The 14766-nt window shown below is 36.8% G+C and overlaps 1 protein-coding gene across 2 annotated transcripts in view; it reads left to right on the forward strand.

Moving 5' to 3' along the window:
• Positions 1-529: 529 nt before the first annotated feature.
• sapcd2 (suppressor APC domain containing 2) overlaps positions 530-14766 on the forward strand; it is a 44959-nt gene continuing 30722 nt past the window's right edge. For both annotated transcript variants that reach the window (XM_056744885.1, XM_056744886.1), the window contains exons 1-2: positions 530-1230; positions 12429-12550. In XM_056744885.1, the coding sequence (XP_056600863.1) occupies positions 726-1230; positions 12429-12550 (627 nt within the window). In that variant the 5' untranslated portion in view covers positions 530-725. The remainder of the gene's footprint in view (positions 1231-12428; positions 12551-14766) is intronic.

The raw sequence follows: 14766 nt of genomic DNA on the forward strand, positions 1-14766 counted from the left end.
AATCACACAGACAATTGTTTATACAGATAGTATCGCTTATAATCTGCATTAAATGGATATTTCTATAATGATTTCGATATATATCATGATAATTTTTTATAAAGCCCTATACTTTGTTCTTATGTCAGTACTGTCTGTCTCTCTGTCTGTTCTACAATGTGCTTTGACGCTGCTGTACAATTGTTATTAAATTGTATAAGAAGCGCTATAAAAATACATACTCTTGAATGGAAGTGTTTATACGGAGCAGTAATTTGTGAGTTAATACAATAATCAATATATATTCAGATCTGTGTATAGGTTTAGTTCCCCATGCTTCCAAACTTATGGACATTGTTTGCGTTTTGTATTTATCGTAACCGTGCATGAAATATGACGCCCCTTATTTTCCAAACTATAAGCTCAAAATTTAAAACTTTTGTTGCTGTAGTTTCAGCCAATCACAGTACAGCACTTCACATCTTGTCCAGTGAGCGCGAGAATCAGTGAAGCTGTGCAAACATTCGCAGGGCGGAGCGACAGACGCAGTTCTCAGTCACACGCGAGTTTCATACATTCAGGCATTTGGCATTTTATCCAAAGCGAGAAAAGATGACTGTTTGGTAAAATGTACACGTTTGTACAGTTGCTAAGATGTACACCATACAGTAAATGTATTTAATTCAAACGGACTGAACGAGAATCGAAACGTTTTTGTCCACAGCATTTTGTTTTAGTTGCCGACCATGCAGCCGGACGCACAGTTCAGCACAGCAGGTCTTCCGAAAGCTTTCCTTCACAGTCTGCGGACATTGTTTGATATTCTGGACGATGGACGACGCGGATACGTTCATATATCAGAGATTGAGAGCCGCTGGAGAGGCGCGGAGACTCCGCCGGGAGTTCTGGAAAGTCTGAAGTGGGTCGCTCCGCATCACGGCTGTCTAACATTCGAGCGCTTTGTTTCGGGACTCCGAAACTCGATGTTAAACCCGGAGAACAGCAGCAGAACTACCGCTGTCAAACCTCCACATGACCCGACGGAATGTAGAGTTCGTCCTCTAGGACCGAGTAACGCAATAAACACACAGCGCAGCCGGCAGACGAGTCGGGACAGACTTCACGGGGTCTCGGTTGGAGGGTTCGATAGGGCCGCGTGTTCGGTTCGCATTGGGAAAAAAGCGCTTCACTCCAGTCGGACACGAGCCATTGAATCTCTCGCGTTAGAATCCCCTAACGGGCATATATCACGTGAGTCATTCCTTTTTTCACGTATCTGTGTTTGCGCCGTGTGTATGTGTCGTTCAGTTTCACTCGGTTCTGGCTCATTTCAGCAGTGTGAGTTAGCAACTAGTTAGTCCGGAGTTTGCTGTAACGTAAGTGCTGTCAGGTCGTCACTTATTTTCATTGTGTTAAAAAACAAACAACTGCTTGTTGAAGCTTGTCTCTATTATAACAAACCTGACTCTGTGTTTCTGTGGAGCGGGTTTTAAAGTAGAATTCACTTTCATAGCCCAATTACTAATCAACAATCTTCACCCAGATAGCACAATCCATCTGGCTTACGTCTATTTTACGTCTGCATTTTCATCTGCAATACATAGTTTGCTCATCCGCAATACGTCTCGGAGACGTCTGAACGTCTGTAATACGTCTGTTAAAGATCTGCTGCGTAAAAAACATCTGATAAACATCTTAGGAGCAGCTTTAAATCCATTCTAAATCATAAACATCTTACAGACATCTTCTAGAGGTCTAAATAACGTCTGACAGCAGAAATCTCTGAGACGTATTGCAGATGAGCAAACTATGCATTTTAGATGTCTTGCAGATGTAAATGCAGACGTCTAATAGACGTAAGCCAGATGTAAGTGTGCTATCAAGGCAGTTAGTGTGAGTACTTCAAAGCACATATCTTCATTTGTTGGATGTTACCATGTGAAAATATGTGTATATATTGTAATGTTAACGGAATCAGATCTGAGATCAATATGTATGTTTGTTATCTGTGAGTGGATTCGATGTATCTGACAGACTGGCTGTCAGACTGAGATGCATATTTCAAAGCTCTTTTATAGCCTGCCCTACACTTGGGTTAGTAGACAATATAAGCAAAATGCTATTTCAATCTAGTTTTTATTAGCATCACTTTTCCAAGAATATTAAATGTTTAAAAAGTGCTTCTTATTGTGTGGGGATAAATAGCAGTCTATCAGTCTTTATTCATTTCCCCATTTCCTCTGTTTAAAGCCCCAATGAAATTAAAATGAAAGTTTTTTTTTGCTTTTATAAAAAATAAGTTACCCTGATGGACGTCGATAACCTTATATGCTCCAACGCGGTGACAAATTTCCCATTTAAAAGATATAATGGTGGTTTCAAACGGTACGCGGCAGTCGTTTTTGTCCATTTTCGAAACGCGGGCCGCTTTGTTTGCAGAGGCGGCGCGCAAGCAGTGCTCGTGCATCAAAGAACTCCCACAACTTCCACGGGCACGGCTCTTCGTGGCATGCGCAGCTGAAGATTAAAATATTTTGAAAAGACTGTGAATGGATTTTGTGAACCACAGCGGTTTAAAGGTGACTAACGAACGTCAATTCCACCGCTCGTGTGAATCCCGCATAACAACTTGTTCACACTGCATCCGTGAGCGGAGTCCACTGCTTACGTGCTGCTTACGTGTGCAGTATGTTTCTGCCTAAAGCGTTCAAACTAACAGTCTGGCATATGCGCTCAAAAAAATCTAGAAATTCCATGACATCACTTTTCACTTCAGCCTCTCCTCAAAGTTCTAAGCATCGATAAGCTCCGCTCTTATCAGTTCTGCTTTCGGACCTCAGGATTTGTTTTTATGTTATTGCTATGTTAACGTTATCTTTCACATTTTATCTCAACAATAGTTTCTAATTTTCAATATTACCAAGAATTTATTCTTTGGCGCATACATATTCGTTATTACCAGTAGAGCGCACAAGGCGGCACGTCTTGTGTCTCTCACGCAATTTGTGTCTACACAGCGTACACACAGACTAACAGCCGCACAAAAGAAAGATGATCTTAATCCGAGACATAGTCTCGTCGTCTCGGACAATGCACGTTACCACAAATGCAAAAAAACTTTGTTTGTAAGGGTGGAACACAAGTAATCTGTCAAAAGTGCTTCATGTTCAGACAGAAGAGATTCACTGTTTTGACTGTTTAGCCCAATCTAGTTCATCTCTTGATGCCCCAAGGATTAAGGAAGAATAAAAAAAAAACTTATTTTGTTGTAAATTGTTTATTTTATTTATTTTGAATTATTTATTTATTGTTAATATGTTCATTCAAATAAAGCAATATTAATTCTGTTCTTAAGAAGTTTCTTTATATATCAAAAAGTACAGATAAAAGTACCGGACCGATAAACAGTATCGATAAGAGTAGTAATATCGTTAAAATCTTGCCAGTACCCACCCCTAATTGCAGCCTTGATGAGTAAAGAAGACAAACGCCACTGTCACTCAACAACGTAAATAACAAGCTTCAAGTGACACATCACTGGTATTACTGATCTTACTCTTCTTTTCAATAGACTTCTACACTGCTAAATGCATCTTACCCAGGCTGACTGTGGTGCAAACGAAATGCTATTAGTTATTTTAAAAGGGGGCGGGTCACTCAATATTTCCAACCCTTCATTTTTCTGTTAAAATTATGTCGACACATCAAATATTGCTGCGCGTTCCAAGGTTTAAAAGGAAAGCCTTGTGTAAGGGTTTACACTTATAACCATGACACATTTTGATCCTTTGCTTTCTCTGACCCAGGACTGTATAGAGTTACTGTACTGTAGAGGTGGATTTTATCTTCTTCGTAGGACCTATCCCAAAGCAGCGCATCGGTTTTTGTTCATATTTGTGTGTCCACGTCGACCACTAGGCGTCAGTGTCCACACGCACGTTGCTAGACAAGACAAGAGCCGAAGAAGAAGCAGCTTGTAGTGTACGCCGTCGATGTGGCTATGGCGATTGTGAAATCGTTAACGCTGAGATTATGATTAATGCGCAGCTTGTTCGTAAAGTACGGCTCTGAGATATGTGGGAAATATATGGAAGTATTTTAATGACTTTAGTTTTTGAAGAGAAAAAGCATGTTCTATTACTACTAATCAAAAATAATCCTGTTGCATTTCCAGCGCCTGCATGTTTAGAGTCTGCAATTCAATATGGTTGTACATTTAAGATGTGAATATTTCAAATTGAAACATTTCACACTCCGTTTTATCGTCTTAAAATTAAATAATCAAAATTCACCTTTTAAATTTCATTAAAAATTCAACGTAGTTTTAAATACAAACTTTAATATTCGACGGATAATTTTCAGTCCATATTTTTTCGATTTAAATATTCGCTTCCACAAATTCAGGGGTTCAAATTCGGCTTGAAATTCAACGTTTCAACATCCGGGAATCCGAGGAAAAGCAATAGAGCGCCGATTCTACAAATGCATGATCTCTTCCTGCTGCCTGACAGCTTCACCAGCAGGTGGTGCAAGTCGGTTCTGACGTAGTCGTGTTTTGGCTTGAAGGAATTAGCTTATTTATTACTACAACTCATCATTTTCACATAAATATTATGCATCATCAGCATTAACATGACATTTATTGTGTTTAAACCTAACCTATACTGAGATCTCAACCACCATCTTATTGATAACTGCTCCGATTTTAACACGTAGGCGTCACTCCCAGTATGTGCTTCTTTATGACAAAGCAGCAATCTCTACAGACTTTCTTTTTATTTAACTTACATTACCTTGTTTTAATTTGCAACTCTCAGAAAATGATGGATGTTGTGGAATTGTGGAAATGTTCATCGTTTTTATTTTGTTAATACAAAATAGAAAAACTGATATTTTAGCCAAGGGAACTTCTTAAGCAGGCCAAATAAAATTGACCAGATACAAATAGACTGCATCTGCTTCCTCACGCCGTTATGGATCTAACAGCTAAAAGATGGTTTTTGAGCGCAAAGATACAAACTTTTGTTGCATACTGTGTTCATTTCCCAAAATGTGCCACAAACTGCTTGAGTTGCTGTCTGTTAATGAAATGCAAAAATGTCAATCACTCACGGTATTAACCTAATTATGTCTTGCAAAGTTTGGTGTAACAACTATTTGTGGTTTACATAACAATTCAACTGATTTAATTTGTGTCTTTTGAGTCGATTCGGAAAAGCAAATTCTTTTTAATTTACCAGGGACAACATGCCATACTGAATATCCGCAACATGCACGGTGGGATGGTGGAACAAAAACGTTATAAGGTTGTAAGGTTTGCTAAGTGCTTGTACTCTATCCCTTTAGCGTCCACGGACCACGCCATCACGGCCAGTGTACCTTGCTAAAATGCTTAATGTTGCTTTATCTTCAGACCATATGACCAAAATTAGTATAGCCTACACCTTTTTAATAAAGCGTTGGCTATACAGAAATGTGGAAGAGCCCTGAATATGAACACAAAAAGCACAAAATGGGACAATAAGACTTTTAGGAGGTCCAGGCGTATTTCTCACATAGGCTGAAAACATAACTAGGAGGGAAAACAATGACGCGAGTTAGGTAGGTGTCTTTATTATTGCAGTATTTCAGTTAGTTTTTTTATTCATTCGTTCATTTAGCCTAATATACTAAAAGTGGCTTTATTTTTTGCTCTGACCTCAGAGATTTTTGATGAAAAGTAGGCATAATTATTTCCATTAATATATCTCTTTTAAGTGGTAATTGGTTTGTTTAGGTTTATGCATTTATATCAAACATTTACAGAATATTTTACAATTATGTTTTTAAGAAAATACTTATTTTAATATGGTATTATATTGTAGACTATTTTACGCTCTGATAAAAATTGTTCATGGCTTGTTCTTATATCTGTTTGCACTACTATTTCATTTACTACTTTAGTCAGTTTTAAATGGATATTTATTTCTTTTTCTTATTTAGTTTTATACCAAAATAAAATGTTTCATTATGAACCTAATGTAATGCTTTCAAATCTTGTTGTATTGTGTCATTCAAATAGCTTCATGAAATTAACTTATTTTATTTTAAAAACTCAATACACAGTATGGTTCAGTAAAGCACTGTTATATATCCATTTTTCTCATTCCCGAAACTCAAACCATTATTTGATGACTTAAGATAGTACTTATCAATAGCACAATTTTATGTTTGTATTTGGCAAGCTACAGAAATTATTTAAAGTAATTTACCCACACGATCTTGACCAATATTGTTTTGCATCTGTATGACATATCGCTTTATTGCTCCATGAACTCTTCTTAAGTTAATTTGAATAAAAATGCTAAATGCTGCAAAATGACTTAATGTGAATATATCATATGCACGTAAAAAGCAATGAATGCGTATAAATAGCAAGCCAAATACAAACATAAACTGGTACTCTAGATAGGCAGCACAAGGAGATTGGGTAGAATATTTAAATAGTTAAATTAATATTTTAAATGTAGGAGTGGTCCAATGATTCCAGGCCACCTGGAATTGTCCCCGTGCTCCATGTCCTTTCCAGGGCTGATAGAGGTGAGCTAAGCTGCCAGTACAAACGTCAATACATTTCTTCTTGATGATACTTAAGAAGCTATATATGAGAACAACTAAATTCAATTAATCGAGCAGATGAGTGGACTCTGTGGCAAACATATAAAGAGTATCTGCATTTCTTGCTCTGATCTACGTCAGAACCGACTTGCACCACCTGCTGGTGAAGCGGTCAGGTAGCAGGAAGAGGTCATGCATTTGTAGAATCGGCGCTCTATTGCTTTTCCTCGGATTCCCGGATGTTGAAACGTTGAATTTCAAGCCGAATTTGAACCCCTGAATTTGTGGAAGCAAATTTTTAAATCGAAATAATATGGACTGAAAATTATCTGTCGAATATTAAAGGTTGTATTTAAAACTAAGTTGAATTTTTTTATGAAATTTAAAAGGTGAATTTTGATTATTTAATTTTTAGACGATGAAACGGAGTGTGAAAGGTTTCAATTTGAAATATTCACAGCTTAAATGTACAACCATATTGAATTGCAGACTCTAAACATGCAAGCACTGGTAATGCAACAGGATTATTTTTGATTAGTGGTAATTCAACCTGCTTTTTTCTTCAAAAACTAAAGTCATTAAAATACTTCCATAGAAATACTGCACCATCTGAAAGCACTGTGCGTTTGGGTCGCTGAAAAAACGTGCATTTAAAAAGTAACACCCCGTCAAACATCATCATTATAGATACACTTTATTATCATGAAAATAACTGAGAAGGCTTGAAAAACAGTGATGGAAAGATGGCAAATGCAGATGGGAAGACACTGTCAGAAATTTCACTAGAAAAAGTAATTCATTTTAGATAATTCATTCAGAAATGCTTATGAGTAAATGTGATGCTATCGCAGAAAAGGGAGGGGTTCAAGCAGACCAATCACAGTATTTGCGGTCCGCATCGCAATGGTGCGTTTTTACATTTTTAGAGAGGTGTGCATCAGAGTACGGCGTAGGGTACGGGTCTTTTTTAAAACAAACGGATACATTGAGGTGTTATTTGTGAAGTGAATTAATCGGTCTGTGTATGGCAAGCCATTTTGTCATTTAACATTTGAGGTTTACTAGTATCTATTTTTAGGCTACTAGTACTTATTGTTTAGTTACTAGTAACTATTCCATTAGATACTAGTACCTAAATATTAGATACTAGTGCTTATTTATTAGATACTAGTGCTTATTTATTAGATACTAGTGCTTATTTATTAGATACTAGTGCTTATTTATTAGATACTAGTACTTAATCATTAGATACTAGTACCTAAAATTAGATACTAGTGCTTATTTATTAGATACTAGTACTTATTCATTAGATACTAGTACTTAATCATTAGATACTAGTACCTAAAATTAGATACTAGTGCTTATTTATTAGATACTAGTACTTATTCATTAGATACTAGTACTTAATCATTAGATACTAGTACCTAAAATTAGAAACTAGTGCTTATTTATAAGATAGTAGTACTTATTCAATAGATACTAGTAATTAATCATTAGATACTAGTACTTATTCATTACATACTAGTAACTTTTTAGATCAAAGATATCCTGAACATAATAGATACTAGTTTAAGCTTATACTCGGTATGCATATTATATGTTGAATATTAATAAGACAACGTCATATGTAAGGGAGATTGGGCTGGAGAGTAAGAAAGAAGATGCAAAATGGACGTTCTCGATCAAATACAGAGAAAATTTAGCTTTATTGAAAGAAAATTAATTTGTGTTTAGTGAACTTAAGAAGAATCGAGGGCATGCTGGGTTGCAAAAAGATGAATGTTCATGCACAAATAGATAAGCGGGGCATCGGCTTGTGGTAATGAGGCGACCCAAAGCCGATGTAACGGAGAGCTGGTTAGAGCTCTAACTGACTGAATTATTCGCCTATGCCTGGCCAATATTTATTCGATGTGTTTGGTAGAGGGCCCGCCCTCCCGCTTTTAGGCTGACGTCGGCCAAACGTACGTGTGCTATCTGGGTTTGGTCCCCGCTCTCCTCCATGTATAGGGCTAAACCCACAAGGATGAATCCAGCTTCTTATTCGCAGTTTCTTATTGACTCTATCCGTTCCAACTTAAAAACCTGAAGCATCTGCTTTTCCAGTTTCTTATTCACGCTTAGCCTTTCTCTTCTTTTACGTTTTAAAAAAAAACTTGTTGTGTGTGTTTGTGGGCGTGTCTGTGTCTGTGTGCGTGTGTGCGTGTATGTTTGTGCTTGTGTGTGTGTGTGAGAGTGCACAGAGGATGGGCTGCTGCTTGCTGTCTGAGTCAAACATGTTGAATGTCCCTTGAGATGACACTGGACTTCACGTGGAACCTCAATCACCCACTCCCTTTAACATTCTCAATATCACTTTGATAGAACAGTTTTTAGGCAGCCTATCTCCACCATGAATATTAATCACATCCAATAGTACCTACATGTTTGAAAGTGCAATATTCTAGTGCAGAGCATGCAGTACGGTTTATGCATAATTAACTCAATTACGTGTATATTTGTAAAAAGCATAGTATACACAGTTTTGTCATACTTTGCATATCTATTATTAACTGTCTCCACCACCAGTGTGTCCTTGAGCAAGACACTTTACTCCATGTTGCTCCAGGGGGATTGTCCCTGTAATAAGTGCACTGTAAGTCGCTTTGGATAAAAGCGTCTGCCAAATGACTAAAGATGTAAAAATGTAAAAAAATCCTTATTTGTGTTTTTGTGCTAACCGATTAGCCAGACAAACTAACATACAATGCCATCGTCATTTTGCATAGTATTCGTATGTTAACGCTGATTGGATGACAGAGGGGTAATCATGTTTATGCAATAATTTGTTTGAATCAAGATATCTTCAAACTAGTGGTGGGCATAGATTAATTTTTTTAATCTAGATTAATCTAGATTAATTCCAAAATCAATCTAGATTAATCTAGATTAAAATGGCTCATTTGAATTCTGCCGAAGGCATTCAGAATATGTGTGCTACCCAAATAATGACTAAAAGTAAGTATTTGAGAACGGGTTTCTCAAGCCAGGTGGCGCATAAGACCAGGGGCTCATCTCCTGTTTCCAAAATGCATCACAAACTGCTTGAGAAAGCTGTTCTACTATGATAATTGGTGATGAAAATTAAATTATGTTCAATAAGATGAACTTGTGTTTACTTCCGCAATAGCTAAGGGATGATTTGCGTTCAGGTGGTACTTGAGACTGGAAGAGCTCCTACAGTACATTTACATTTAGTCATTAAGCAGACGCTTTTATCCAAAGCGACTTACAAAGAGTGAGGGAGCAACAAGCGATATGTCATACAGGTGCCATAATACATTAGATCTCAATACAAAGTTACTGGTTTCAACTAAAGCTAGACCACTACCTGTTGAGAGAAAGTGTTTTTTTTTAACCAATTCCGCATTGCACAAGGTGCAAACAACCTTAGTCTTGTCAATGTTTCTATTGGGAAGCTTCTTAAAAATTAATATTCCCTGAAGCAAACCCGGCGGCTTCATAGCTGCATCCATGTTAGCACGTCACGTTTGATGCGGTAATTTCACAGTAACGTTATGTTGTGTTCAGACCAAACGTGAATGGCGTGTCAAGCGCGAGTGATTTAAACGTAATGCAAAGAGCCCATAGACCTACTTGCTGCGCGAATCGCGCGAATGAAGCCCTGGTTATGAGATGATGAGGCGCGAATGAAGTCCTGGTTATGAGATGATGAGTCTGCTTCTGCTTTCGCGAATGACGCGAATCACGCGAGTTGAAAAATCTCGTTCTCGCCCCGTACAGTGCAGTTAAGCTGGTATACATCCGCGCTAAAATATCAAGGTGAAAGTCATCATAGCTTGCGTTGTATAGACCCAGCTCCCAACCCAACTTTGAGAATAGATTAACGGCGACTTTTTTTATCGCGCGATAAGAGTCTCACTGCGTTAACGCCGTTAACGCCGTTACAACCCACCACTACTTCAAACACATCTTACTAGTTCCTTTTGAGGCAGAAGATATCTTCAAATGAATAGGTACTTGTAGTTATTCTGTTTTTGACTAGTATGTATTACAATAATGACTAGTTTCTTTTTGATACTACTAGTATGTATTCATTAAATGCTAGTACTTGTTTTTAAATACTGGATTTGTATTCAATGTTTACTGGTACCGTTTTAATAGGCACTAGTAGTAATTCATTAAGTACTAGTACTTATATATTAGACACTAGTGTCTTTTACGGTTGTTACTAGTAACATTTCTTGTCTTACTGGTCACAATTGTTTTTTTTACCTGTCATATGTAATGACTAGTCAGAAAGACCATTGTAGAGTTCAATCGCAAGTCTTACTAGTAAAATAAAATATCTTACTAGTCTCTATTGAAAAAAGTACTAGTATCTCGTGAATAGGTACTAGTAAAAATCGAATAAGTACTAGTAGCTGATAAACATGTATACGTTTCTGATAAATAAGTACTAGTATCTAATACGTACTAGTAAAAATATAATAAATACTAGTATATATTTATTAGGTACTAGTATCTAATGAATAAGTCCTAGTATCTAAAAAATAAGCATTGGTATCCGTTTGGCAGGCTTGAGTATCTTGAAAATAAGTACTAGTACCTAATAAATAAGTATCAGTACCTTAAGAATAAATACTAGTACCTAATAAATAGGTATTAGTGACTATCGGAAGACACACTAGTCAGAACTGAATAGTTGATATCTAAATGACAGATCTCCATAGAAATCAATGGCAAAAATCTGAAATGTGTTACTAGTAACAATAGAATAATTACTAGTCACTGATGTAATAAATACTAGTATCAAATAAATAAGGACTAGTATCTAATGATTAAATACTAGTATGTAATGAATAAGTACTAGTATCTAATGATTAAGTACTAGTATCTATTGAATAAGTACTAGTATCTAATAAATAAGCACTAGTATCTAATTTTTAGGTACTAGTATTTAATGAATAAGTACTAGTATCTAATGGAATAGTTACTAGTGACTAAACAATAAGTACTAGTAGCCTAAAAATAGATACTAGTAAACCTCAAGGGTTAAATGACAAAATGGCTTGCCATAGTCTGTGCACAAACGGTCTGGTCAGCTTGTCAGTGAAGTTAGGATTAAATGCAGCTCCGTCCGAGCAGAAACTTCAAAGCACCTCAAAAGAAGTACCAGAAAATGCCTTCTTCCTATCTGCCTCTTGTTTTTTTTCTATCACTGTTTTTCATGCTTTTTCGATTAGTTTAATGATAATAAAATATATTTATAATGATGATGTTTTTTTTAATGCCTGTTAACAGTAAGTCTTAACACGCAAGTTCTTTAAGATAGAGCAGCGTTTCCCTGCTAATCACAGACCCGTGCTTTACAAACAAGCTACGCATAAAACATAATCGCAGCCCTTGCTATTTTAAAATTGCGATAGGTACATCGATTTAATGGCGAATTGAATGGGAATTGCGATTAATTGTTTAGCCCTAGAACTGAACATTATCGAAAAGAAGTCTCAGAAATGGTGAAATGTTTTTGTGACTGACTCATGTCATACATAATGATAAAAACTATTAATGTGAATAATAAATTCTGCTAACGACCCGCATTGTATCACACTAAAATGTGACATGAGAAATACTTATGTAAGTTTATATAACTATCAATTTGTTATATGCTATAATGAATATAAAGTAGCACATGAGAAAAATACTTTTTAACACTTTTCATACCATAACATGCAACCATGTGAAGAACAGTGGTCTATTGCTGAGGTTATACTTTGTTTATTTTAGAAGTAGTTCTGAATTACTCTGAATGATTTCTTTCTCTATCTCTCTTTATTTTGGTCAATAAGATGAGAGTGTCGGTCTGCCTCGTTCACAAAGTGAAACTGTGACAGGATTCACAAGTCGATATGGCAAGAACCAGGATGAGCAGAGACGCCACACCCTCACAAACGGAGTGGATTATGGGATGGTAAGAAAATATTCTTTCTACCAACTTACTGCTAAAGACCCAATTAATATGACATATATGATCTGTCATGGATGTTTATGTCTACTTTTGTTGCAATAAGGGTTGTGTATCGGCAAGTACCTTCCGATACAATACATATCACGATAGATGGGTCACGATACAATATATTGCTATGTATTTCAATACAATACACATTTGCGATATATTGCAGTACTTTAAATAGAAAATGTAAAATGTAGAGCTAGAGATACAACATGCTGTGCACCACCTGGGTTTTTTTGTAAGGATAAGTGTAAAAACATCCCTTACCTATGCAGAGTGGCCATGATGTGCGATGGATAGACCTATAAATCAGAGGTTTGGGTTCCTATAGATTGCGCCCCTCAAGTGGCCTCTCTGAAAAGCGCAGATTTTTTACAAAACTCATGGCTCTGAATAGCGAGGTATGCTTTGATTGGCCAGTTAACCAGTGCGTTGTGATAGGTCGAATTCTGCAAGCGTGTGACGGAAATGTAAAACCTCTTACTATATTTGTACCATCAGGTTCCAAAGCAATTGTACTGACAGGTTCGCCCACCTTACTTCTGTATACATTTGGGCGGTCTTAGTCAAATCATATTCATACCATGAACTGACATGGATTCGTGGGGGTGTGGTTACAACAGTGGTTCTCAATAGGCGGCCCGCAGGCCACATCAGGCCCGTTGCCCTTTAAAATGTGGCCCGTGGCAGCGCTGTTCAACCTATAACATCCTAGCATTGCGAGGGCAGACCGCTCCTGCTTTCGAGTTACTCTCACGGGACTTTGACGTCAGATGCTGATTCGTCTGCCCAGCGCAGCATAAAGTAAACGACCTTTAATGAGGCATGACAACTTTTTTATTATTATAAAAAGTAGGCTGTTATCATGACTAAACAAAATAGTACACACATAAAATTTATGACTCAATTAATTTTAATGGCATGTATATAATTGAATGCGATCTATCGCGGGACTAATCCGCCTAATTAGGCTAATTTATTAGCTATACTCACAGAACCTTTTTAATTATAGGCTAGTTTATGTGATGGCGACCAAATGAAGAAAGGTGGATGATGAAAACAGGACTTTTAACTCTGCGTGGGAATCTGACTTTGCTTTTATTGAGGTACAAGGCAAACCAATTTGTATCATCTACCAAAAGAGGATTGCTGTATTAAAACGGGCTAATCTGCAACAGCACCACGAACAGCTTCACCCCGAATTCAAGGATGCGTATCCCACTGACAGTAATCTCAGAAAACAGAAAATTAAGACTTTGCGAGATGGCTTTCAGTCCCAACAATCCCTGTTTTGCAGTCATGTAAAATGCAGTGACAATGTTACTGAGGCATCGTTCAGAATCGCATGGAATATTGCAAAAGCAAAGAAACCAGCTGCAGAAGGAGAATTTCTGAAAAATACACTCGTTGACTGCGCGGAATCACTGTTTTCGGATTTCAAGAACAAGGATGACATAATTAGACAAATTTCGAAGCTACAGTTGTCTGATTCAACAGTTAGGGTTAGTGTTCAAATCATATTAATATGAGCCAGTGGCCCTCTGTATCTCATGTGGTTGAAATGTGGCCCTCCAGGCCCCTGATGTTGAGTACCTCTGGGTTACACAACTCGTTTCAGGTCGTTTTTGCTTTTAGATACAATGCATCTTTTGTTCCGACGCTTACATTTTTGCCATACATGTATTATTGCATTATTATTGTCTAATACATGCATTGGCAACCTATAACACACCAAAGACACAGAAAAACACATTTTCGCGCCATATGACCCCTTTAAAAAATGTATCAATAGTAGAGGTATCAATATCGATATACTATTGAAAAAAACAAATATTGCGATAGTTACATATATCAATATTTTTGCACAGCCCTAGTTACAGTAACAGAATTCTATCACCCTGCCAACATTTAATTTATATCAACATTTTACATTTAAAGGTTACATTTCTTTTTGCAAGCAACAGAAAGCTCTGTAAGCGAACATACAGTAATACCAATTGTTGTTTACTCAGCGCTGTGCATAATATTTTTTAATAATAGTTTTAATAATCAAGTCATTAAGAAACACAATAAATTGAGTGTTCACAATAAAGTGTTCTGTTTACTATCATGTGTCATGCATGTTCATGATGACATAAGATGAATGCAAACGCACAAGGGTTCAATAGAATCAA

This window comes from Triplophysa dalaica, chromosome 4 (genome assembly GCF_015846415.1).
Source record: "Triplophysa dalaica isolate WHDGS20190420 chromosome 4, ASM1584641v1, whole genome shotgun sequence".
NCBI lineage: Eukaryota > Metazoa > Chordata > Actinopteri > Cypriniformes > Nemacheilidae > Triplophysa > Triplophysa dalaica.